An 11064-nucleotide genomic window follows, 5' to 3' on the forward strand; every position below is an offset into this window, starting at 1 on the left:
AACACAGAACTCTGTGTGTCATTAGAAACAGCCGATCAGCAGGTTTCAGCTGAAACCATTGGCTGAAATCTGCTGCCAAACTTGCTGTGTCTAATCACAGCAGAAGGAGGCCGGTCATATACATGTATGCGACTGTGCCTGTACCTGCTGCCAGCTCACAGTATATTTACTGTGAGCAGTCAGCAGGTGGTTAATGTCACATAGCAGGGGTCTCCAAAAATTATATTCTACATTTATTCACTTTCAGGAAAAAATCTGTTTTATAAATGAATGAATCAAAGCAAACCAGTGAATATGTTTTGCTTGGAGTTTTTTTAATCTGCATATGATTTAGAACAGAGAAAAACTTCAGTAACCAAAGAATTTTCCCATCAGAGTGCTCACCTACATTAGTGTGCACATGAGAACCCACATACTGAATATCAGAGTCACCAATAAAGCCTCTCTTACATAAGAGTAAGAGACCCCATTTACTCAGGGTCCCCATCGGCATCCCCCCTTAAATCAGGGTACCTATCAGAAACCCCTCTTACATCAGAGGGCTGGATAAAATGTGGCCAGATTTGGCCCGTGGGCAAGACCCTTGTTAAATGGGGACATAATTGGGCGGCTGCTTTTAGTTTTGGATAGGCAGATGGAAGGCCATCTTTAATAAGCAGTAAGTGTATTTTAAAACCAGCCCTCAGTGATCTCTGTAGCTGGAGTCACTGAGGAGAAATTAATCTTCACATTTCTCAGCAGAATCACTAAAGTGGATCTTTCAGCAGTTCCTAATACCAGCAGTGACCCATCAGCCCAGTTCACCCTACTCCTGCTACAAACAGTGACTTAGCAGAATACCTTTCCCTGGCACCCCCCCAGTATCAAATGTAAACACCAAGCAGGAGCTGCTGATGCATTAGCATCAGGGAAAGCTAAGCTGAAGAGATACTGCTAGAAAGTGGAGAAGGGTGAGAAGCAGAGACGACCTAAAAAACTTCAGTGCTTCTGCTGTGAAATTTAAGGACAAATTGCTCCAAAGTGCTTGCAGCTACAGAGGTGAGCGAGGGCTTGTTTTAAAGTACATTCTGCTTGTTAGGAATATGTTAATACTTGAATGTCTATACCCTGAACATAGGCTTACTTTTAAGATCGGAATCTGCATGGTGTGCAGATTCAAAATATACTTACAAGTTTATGCAACTAAACCTTTTAAATGTTAGAAATCAGATTTAATTAGGGCCCCTTTGCTGGCTAACAATGCCGAGTGCTGGGACAGCTCTGTAGCTTTTTTGTTTTGTTTTGTTTTTTGCAACTTCTCCAGTCCTCTAACTCTCCTGCATTTTATTCACTGCCCTCTAAACAGCCCTGATTAGCTTTGAATTCGCGATCGACCGATTATCGGCAAAGCCGATATATCGAGGGCCGATATGCACTTTCCCCGATATATCGGAATCGGCCTTTTAATTTACCGATAATGCCGATATTTCGGGAAAGTGCTTGTACCGGAGTGATGCCTGCAGCTAGAGGCATCACCCCGGTACCGGCGTCCATAGCCGACAGTCGGCTGTCTTGTAATGACAACAGATGTGGCTGAAAAGCCGCTCGGCTATCATTCCAAGGAGCGGGAGGGGACGTCCGTCCCCCCCTCCCACCACCTTCCGCGGCTCGCCCCGGTCTCCTGTCCCGCCGGGAGACCCGGGCATCCTACCTTCACCACCGCCATCTGATCGGGTCTCCATTTCTTTGATTTTGGCGCCGCCGAGTACCCGGAAGTGATGTCATGACATAACATCACTTCCGGGTACTGGTGGCGCCGAATTAAAAAAATTTACAGCATTCAAAACAGCCAAACTTGGCATTTTGAATGCTTTTAAGTGCAGAGGAGGGGGTTTGTGGTCTTTTAGACCCTCAGATCCCTCCACCACAGTACCTGTAGACATTAAAAAAATATATAAATACATTTTTTTTTAATGTCCGAAAATATCGGCCGATACCGATATCCGATGACCAAAATATCAGTATCGGTGGTAAAAAAACGATATCGGTCGATCAATACTTTGAATATCAAGGGTAACACCTACTGTACTTAAAGCAGTAGAAAACCATAGCATTTAAAAAAAAAAAGGAAAAACCCCTGAAGGGCAATGGCACAATGTGCTTGTATGCATCGCATACTAGCACATTATGAAATACTTACCTTAGAACGAAGCCTTACATAGTTACATAGTTAGTGAGGTTGAAAAAATACATCAGTCCATCCAGTTCAACCTATGATGTGTGTGTGTGTCTACTGTTAACCGTACATTGTATACCCCTGTATGTTGTACATTGTATACCCCTGTATGTTGTACATTGTATACCCCTGTATGTTGTGGTCTTTAAGGTGCCCATCTAATAGTTTTTTGAAACTATCAATGCTCCCTGCTGTTACGACTGTTTGCAGAAGAGAATTCCACATCCTTACCGCTCTCACAGTGAAGAACCCCTGGCGTATTTAAGGTTCAAGGTTAAGGTTTTTTCTCTAGTTTTAGTGAGTGGCCACGTGTCTTATTGTATTCCCTTTCTCTGAATAGTTTGTTCCTTATGCTAGGGTCGCCAGTACAGTATTTGTACATTGATATCATATCCCCCCTCAATCGTCTCTTCTCCAGAGAGAATAAGTTCAGTGCTTGTAGTCTTTCCTCATAGCTGATGTCCTCCATTCCCCTAATTATTTTTGTTGCCCTTCTCTGGACTCTCTCCAGTTCCAGCACATCCTTCCTGAGGACCGGTGCCCAGAACTGGACAGCATACTGACATGACATGGCTTCCATCTTCCCCTGGTTTTCTCTGGGGGTTCATGGGCTCTGGTCGGGGCTGCGATGACGTCACTCCTGCGCATGCCAGCGGGAGTCCTCGGCTCTGAAACGGAGCCCTGAAGGTCCGGCACGGTATGACGTCACAGCATGCATCCAGTGTGAATATCTCCTAAACACTGCAAGTTTAGGGAGATATTCACTGTACCTACAGGTAAGTCTTATTATAGGCTTACCTGTAGGTACAAGTTCAAAAAATGACTTTACTACCACTTTAAAAGTAATACACGTAGTCTTGAACAGACCTATTACTAGCTATTAGCGAAAAAGAGGTGCCAATTGGACTTACCCCAAGGCCTGGAATGCCGGAATAGATCGAGCCCAGTGCATGGAAAGGAAAAGCAAGCGGGATGCCGACTCACAAATATAATGTACATTCAGATACTCCGGCATGGGGCTGGGCATAGTTAGCTGCAACAAAAAAGAAAAATCGATGTAGATCACATAAAACCTTAGAAAACATGCACATTTACAGGGTATCGCCACCTACCTTAAATGTGACATGTGTGTCTGACAAAAGGGGTCCTTCCACCTCGAGGATAGGGGTGGCTTGATCCCGGCTAATGACGTGAATGTTCCCGGTTGCTGGGTCCACCCCATCTGCTTCTGGCTGGTTCTGTCCGCTGGCTGACTCTGATGTGTTAAGTGCTTTTGCTAACGTGTCAAAAGCCCTACGAGAGTCAGTGGACAAATCTCAATATGTGATATAGAAAGAAAGTATCAGCACACGCACAAGTCATCAATCACATAGACGAACTACAGCATACACCCCTACGAGGGCCGTGTTTGCCTGCACAGGGATGCACCGGTTTTCCTGTGCATCCCTGTGCAGGCAGTCCCATTCATATCAAATGGGATGCAGCCGCTGTTCCCAATTTGATAGCCATGCTGGTGCAGGGCTCTGAACACAGGAAGACATGATTGGGATGGGATGCATAGAACATGCATGGAACACCTGTGCATCCCTATGTGGGCAAACACGACCCTTGGATGGGTGCACGCTGCAGTATGCCCATGCGAACGAGGCCTAAGAATGGTACTTTATAAGAGTGACGTCACACTGGCAAATTTGTAGCAGCAATTAATTGTTGGGTCTATACAGTTATCTTGGACCCCCTCAGTCTTCCTTTCAGGAATGTGGAACGGCATTTAGGCTTTGCAGTTGAGCTACCTCTGTCACCGGCTGGAGCAAGTTCTCTATAAAATGGTATAAAGAATGTCGCCGGCCTCCTGCGATCTTCAGGGAAACTGACAGGACAGCCGCCCGCCTATGTAAACAAGGCAGGCAGCTCTCCTGTCAGACAGGCACAATGTGATCGTGTGTCTCAGCTAAGCTGAAACACCGATCTCTGTGTGCCTGTCACAGAGCCCTCACAGTTAGTAAGCACAATTTAGGAGCACACTTAACCCCTTGATCACCCCCAGTATTACCCCTTCCCTGCCAGGGTCATTTATACAGTGCATATTTAGCAGTGATCACTGTATTGGACTCACTGTTCCCCAAAAAGTGCCACTTAGTGTCAGATTTGTCCTCCGCAATGCCGCAGTCCTGCTAAAAATTGCTGATCGCCGCCATTACTAATAAAAACAAAAAAATAAAAATAAAAAAAAAAAGTCCAAAAATCTATCCCATAGTTTGTAAACGCTATAACTTTTGCGCAAGCCAAAATACGCTTTTTGGGATTTTTTTTAACCAAAAATATGTAGCAGAATACAAATTGGCCTAAACTGATAAAAAAAAATTAGATTTTTAAAAAAAATTTTATTAGGAATGTTACATAGCAGAAAGTAAAAAATATTGTTTTTTCAAAATTGTCGCTCTTTTTTTTATAGCGCAAAATCTAAAAACCGCAGAGATGATCAAATACCACCAAAAGAAAGTGCTATTTGTGGGGGGGGAAAAAAAGGACATCAATTGTATCTGGATACAGCGTCGCACGACAGCGCAATTGTTAAAGTAACGCAGTGCCGAATTGCAAAAAATGGCCTGGTCATTAACAGCTTGCCAACCGCCGCAAGTACATATACTGCGGCGGTCAGCCCTGGCCAGGCAAAGTGACGTATATATACGTCACTAGCCTGTGACCGGCTTGTGAGCCAATAGCAGGCGAGCGCGCGCCCGCTGAGGCGCGCGCCCGCCCCGGCTCGTTCACTGAGGAGTCCGTGCGTGTGACCGGCGGACACGATGTCCGCCAGTCACACTGCGATCGTCGGTAGAGAGGGAGAAAGGCAGGCGGCTTATGTAAACAAAGCCGCCTGTCATTCTCCCCTGTGTAAAAATGGACATCAGACGGTTCTACTATGTAGGACCGTTGATCTCTGTTTTTACAGTAGTAGCCACAGCCAATCACAGTTAGAAACACGCCCCTAGGACACACTTAACCCCTCCCTCTCCAATACAGTTAACCCCTTCCCTGCCAGTGTCATTTTTACAGTAACAGTGCATATTTATAGCACTGATTACTGCAGTAATGTCACTGGTAACCCCAAAAGTGTCAAAAATGTCAGTCAAGGGTCCGATCTGTCCGCCGCAATGTCGCAGTGCCGCCCAAAAAAAAAAAAAAAAAAAAAAAAAATATCGCAGATCACCACCATTACTCGTAAAAAAAAAAACACCAAAAATGACAAAAATCTTTCCCTTGGTTAGTAAACGCGATAACTTTTGCGCAAACAAATCAAACGCTTTTTGCAATTTTTTTTTACCAAACATATGTAGCAGAAAACAAATTGGCCGAAAATGTTAAAAAATTTTGATTTTTACATTTTTTTGGGGGGGAATTTCATATAAAAAATATGTGAAAAATATTGTTATTTTTGCAAAATCAACGCTTTTTTTTTGTTTATAGCGCATGATCAAAAAAAATCGCACAGGTGATCAAATCCCACCAAAAGAAAGCTCTGTTTGTCGGAAGAAAAGGACGCCAAATTCGTTTAGGTACAGCGTCGTATCGACCGCGCAATTGTCCGTTAAATTCACGCAGTGCCAAATCACAAAATAGGCCCTGGTGAGGAAGGGGGTAAAATCTTCCGGGGCTTAAGTGGTTTATTTGGTTGGTAAGCAAACTGGTTGGTGAGTTGAGCTGGGAATTTTCTCTGGTTTTGTCTTTCATGCATTTGCCCTTCCATGTGCTCCTTGCTGTGAAGGTCAGTTATAGATGGGGGCAGGGGCCATTTCTTTGTCACTAAACCAGTGACAACAGCAGAACCGCTGAAAAAGGAAGCTCAGCCTTTCACAGCCAGGAGAAGATCCCCTAGCCACATTTTTTTCGGAGAGCAGTGAACAGCAGTAAAGTGGGGTACACACTATAAGAAAATCGGGCGAACGATTGTACGATTTTTCCTCGTTGTTTCACACCAAATCGGAACCGATGAACGAAAATTCTTACGAAAATTCTCGTACGACAGTCTTTTTTTGTTGTTTGTTTCTAAACATGCGCAGTCTCTCTTTTCTTATTTTTCTTGTATAAAAATTAAAACGAAAATCGTTCGTATTTTTCCCCGTACGAGAAAAATGTTGGGAGTTCGTACGAAAATTCTGAATCATCTGTAGAAAGTTCTGTACACACAATACGAAAATCGTACGAAAGTTCTTTGGACGAAAATGTTCGCCTGATTTTCTTCTAGTGTGTATGAGCCTTTAGGTGCCTGAACTCTCTTAAACTCTGTTCAAAACATATAAACTTGTTTTGCATAGACCTGATATTTTATGAAAAGTAGGTTGGTCATTGATGTCTGTACTTGCTTTGCCTTAGGGAAACAATTCACATTCTCTTCACACTATTCATAGCCACAATCATTGGACACTCACCGTGTGATCTCACTGGAGAATTGGTCCTCTGGTTGGCCATCTGAACTGTCCCCATTGTTTTCCGACTCCGTGAGATTGGCGAGCGATGTGACAACGTTTGCTAGAGTTCCCAGTCCACCCTGATTGGCTTCCGTCTGGGGATTTCGAAAACATGCATATAAAGAAAAAAGTGCAATTACCTATATTTACCCACACTGGTAATGCATGTAAATCTGACAAGCCGATCGATCACTTCGATCACTTCCATGCACACCCAGAACATTCAGCACCCCCCAGTGCACAATTCTCTCCCACCCACAGCCCTGGGAACTAGGGATCGACCAAATTATTGGCAAAGCCGATTATCGGATATTCACTTTTACCGATTATCGGTATCATTATCGGTATCAGCCCCGGAGCTGGCCAATATTACCGATATTAGTGTATGTAAAATCCTAGCATCCACTTTATTAGTGTTTTTATATTCAGTGTGTATTCATATATCCAGTGTGTATTTTTGTAATGTAATAGTGTGAAATACCTTCGTTGTATCGCCACTCGGCCCTTCCGTGACCCCCAGCTGTCAGTGGGGGAGGAGAGAAGGACAGCAGAGCGGGAGATTAGTTTTCACAGTCACACTATTCTAATCTAATACCCGGCGCTTCTGTGTACACTGCAGAGGGGAGGGGCTGAGATCCTCCTATGACAGCTATGAGAGGAGAAAACAGCAGGGCGGGAGATTAGCGAGGAGAGTCTGGAGCAGCGATGTAATGAAGGCATTTCCCACTATTCTATTAAGTGAGGAGAGTCTGGAGCAGCGATGTAATGAAGGCATTTCCCACTATTCTATTAAGCGAGGAGAGTCCGGAGCAGGGATGTAATGAAGGCATTTCCCACTATTCTATTAAGCGAGGAGAGTTCGGAGCAGTGATGTGATGAAGGCATTTCCCACTATTCTATTAGGCGAGGAGAGTCCGGAGCAGCGATGTAATGAAGGCATTTCCCACTATTCTATTAAGCGAGGAGAGTCCGGAGCAGCGATGTAATGAAGGCATTTCCCACTATTCTATTAAGCGAGGAGAGTCCGGAGTAGTAATGTAATGAAGGTATTTCCCACTATTCTATTAAGCGAGGAGAGTCCGGAGCAGCGATGTAATGAAGGCATTTCCCACTATTCTATTAAGCGAGGAGAGTCTGGAGTAGTAATGTAATGAAGGTATTTCCCACTATTCTATTAAGCGAGGAGAGTCTGGAGCAGCGATATAATGAAGGCATTTCCCACTATTCTATTAAGCGAGGAGAGTCCGGAGCAGCGATGTAATGAAGGCATTTCCCACTATTCTATTAAGCGAGGAGAGTCCGGAGCAGCGATGTAATGAAGGCATTTCCCACTATTCCATTAAGCGAGGAGAGTCCGGAGCAGGGATGTAATGAGGGCATTTCCCACTATTCTATTAAACGAGGAGAGTCCAGAGCAGCGATGTAATGAAGGCATTTCCCACTATTCTATTACAAAAACACACACTGAACATTATATAAAAACACTAATAAAGTGGATTCTTGGATTTCAATGACACTAAGCTAGGTTCACACGGGATTCCTGACAGGCAGGGAGGGAAGGGAAGACCGTACATTACAGCTAAAAGACCTACCCCGCATGTTCAGTACCAGATTTGTGTCAAAAATTGTCTTTATTTTTCATAAGACTTTAAAATGTACAAAAATATCGGCCCATACTGATATGCAATGGCCAAAATATTGGTATCGGCAACGAAAAACCGATATCGGTCGATCCCTACTGGGAACCCTTGGCGGGTGCTGCCAGTATGAGGAACACTAGCTAACATCCATTTGCTGATCTCCTCTACATAGTAAAAATCAGGAAGTGACTTGCATTACATTACTTCTCCGGTTTGCGGTTACTTTCCCTGGCCTCTTTGGCTGAGGAAGAAGCCAATGGAGTGCAATCTGCTCACTTTTAGCTTCAGTGAAAGGCAGATGAGACATTAGGGGTGATGTCCCAATAAAGAGACCGGTCACAACAAAATGATAATCACAAGGGATGTTTACACCTAAGCCCCTAACCCCCCTCACCAAAAAAAGGTGAGAGCAATAATTCTGGAGCCATTATTCAGGTAACGCTAAATGGTTGACCTGTAGAATCACCTATGTAAAATTTAGGGTACCGAAGCTTGTCACTGTTTTTTCATTTTTTCATATTTTCCATAATTTGCACAATTTAAAAATAATTTTTAGGCCTGAAGATGACACAAAACCAAACACATTATATGAAAGCAGACACCCTAGAGAATAACATAGTGGTAGTTCCAATTTTTTGCCACACGCAAAGGTCTATGAAATGCAAAATTTCATTAAAAAAACACGCGAAAGTGAATTTTAGGGCACACAAACGCAATAAACTATCCACATTTTTGGTAAAATATGAGACACGATGTTGCACCGAGTAAATAGATACCAAACATGTCAAACCTTAAATTTGATTGCGTCCGTGAAATGGGGACAAACTTCAATACCCTATATTTTCCACCAATGCAAGGGGGCATTCCTGCCACTGGCCACCAATGCAAGGGGGGCATTCCTGCCACTGGCCACCAATGCAAAGGGGCATTCCTCCCACTGGCCACCAATGCAAGGGGGCATTCCTCCCACTGGCCACCAATGCAAGGGGGCATTCCTGCCACTGGCCACCAATGCAAGGGGGGCATTCCTGCCACTGGCCACCAATGCAAGGGGGCATTCCTCCCACTGGCCACCAAGGCAAGGGGGCATTCCTCCCACTGGCCACCAAGGCAAGGGGGCATTCCTCCCACTGGCCATCAATGCAAGGGGGCATTCCTCCCACTGGCCATCAATGCAAGGGGGCATTCCTCCCACTGGCCATCAATGCAAGGGGGCATTCCTCCCACTGGCCACCAATGCAAGGGGGCATTCCTCCCACTGGCCACCAATGCAAGGGGGCATTCCTCCCACTGGCCACCAAGGCAGGGGGCATTCCTCCCACTGGCCACCAAGGCAAGGGGGCATTCCTCCCACTGGCCACCAAGGCAAGGGGGCATTCCTCCCACTGGCCACCAAGGCAAGGGGGCATTCCTCCCACTGGCCACCAATGCAAGGGGGCATTCCTCCCACTGTCCACCAATTACATTTTATTAGGGGTTCCCCAAGTACTAAAAAAATTATTTCAAGGGTTTAATGGGTAATTAAGAAGTATAAAGTAATAGTTACAGTTCTTACTGGGCTCACCTTGGAGTCTGCAGACAGAACCACACTGCCATCTTCTCTTATAAGCGGCTGCTGAATATTGACCAGCATACCCGGATCGAGAAGTCCCGATTGTCTTAACACAGAAAAATGGAAAAATGGATATATTTTTTAATGGTCATGGTACAGAGACAGGTGCACATTCAACAAAGCAACCAAACAGCAATGACCGAACTAAGTGAACCAACCTGAACAACCAATCAGGTTTAAGTTTATTGCTGCTAATTTAATATTCTCTTCAGTAATACAGTGCATTGCGAAAGTATTCGGCCCCCTTGAACTTTTCGACCTTTTGCCACATTTCAGGCTTCAAACATAAAGATATAAAACTAATTTTTTTTTTTTTGAAGAATCAACAAGTGGGACACAATCATCAAGTGGAACGAAATTTATTGGATATTTCAAACTTTAACAAATAAAAAACTGAAAAATTGGGCGAGCAAAATTATTCAGCCCCCTTAAATTAATACTTTGTAGCACCACCTTTTGCTGCGATTACAGCTGTAAGTCGCTTGGGGTATGTCTCTATCAGTTTTGCACATCGAGAGACTGAAATTTTTTTCCCATTCCTCCTTGCAAAACAGCTCGAGCTCAGTGAGGTTGGATGGAGAGCGTTTGTGAACAGCAGTTTTCAGTTCTTTCCACAGATTCTCGATTGGATTCAGGTCTGAACTTTGACTTGGCCATTCTAACACCTGGATATGTTTATTTGTGAACCATTCCATTGTAGATTTTGCTTTATGTTTTGGATCATTGTCTTGTTGGAAGACAAATCTCTGTCTCAGTCTCAGGTCTTTTGCAGACTCCATCAGGTTTTCTTCCAGAATGGTCCTGTATTTGGCTCCATCCATCTTCCCATCAATTTTAACCATCTTCCCTGTCCCTGCTGAAGAAAAGCAGGCCCAAACCATGATGCTGCCACCACCATGTTTGACAGTGGGGATGGTGTGTTCAGGGTGATGAGCTGTGTTGCTTTTACGCCAAACAAAACATTTTGCATTGTTGCCAAAAAGTTTGATTTTGGTTTCATCTGACCAGAGCACCTTCTTCCACATGTTTGGTGTCTCCCAGGTGGCTTGTGGCAAACTTAAAACGACACTTTTTATGGATATATTTAAGAAATGGCTTTCTTCTTGCCACTCTTCCATAAAGGCCAGA

The 11064-nt window shown here is 44.2% G+C and overlaps 1 protein-coding gene across 2 annotated transcripts in view; it reads right to left on the reverse strand.

Annotated features, from left to right (window-relative positions):
* NR2C2 (nuclear receptor subfamily 2 group C member 2) overlaps positions 1 to 11064 on the reverse strand; it is a 62259-nt gene that overhangs the window by 16865 nt on the left and 34330 nt on the right. For both annotated transcript variants that reach the window (XM_082265177.1, XM_082265176.1), the window contains exons 7-10: positions 9889 to 9982; positions 6646 to 6779; positions 3328 to 3508; positions 3127 to 3248 (exon numbers count right to left, since the gene is read on the reverse strand). In XM_082265177.1, coding sequence (XP_082121303.1) covers positions 3127 to 3248; positions 3328 to 3508; positions 6646 to 6779; positions 9889 to 9982 — 531 coding nt within the window. The remainder of the gene's footprint in view (positions 1 to 3126; positions 3249 to 3327; positions 3509 to 6645; positions 6780 to 9888; positions 9983 to 11064) is intronic.

Source organism: Pelophylax lessonae, assembly GCF_965119305.1.
Source record: "Pelophylax lessonae genome assembly, chromosome: 8".
NCBI classification, from domain to species: Eukaryota; Metazoa; Chordata; class Amphibia; order Anura; family Ranidae; genus Pelophylax; species Pelophylax lessonae.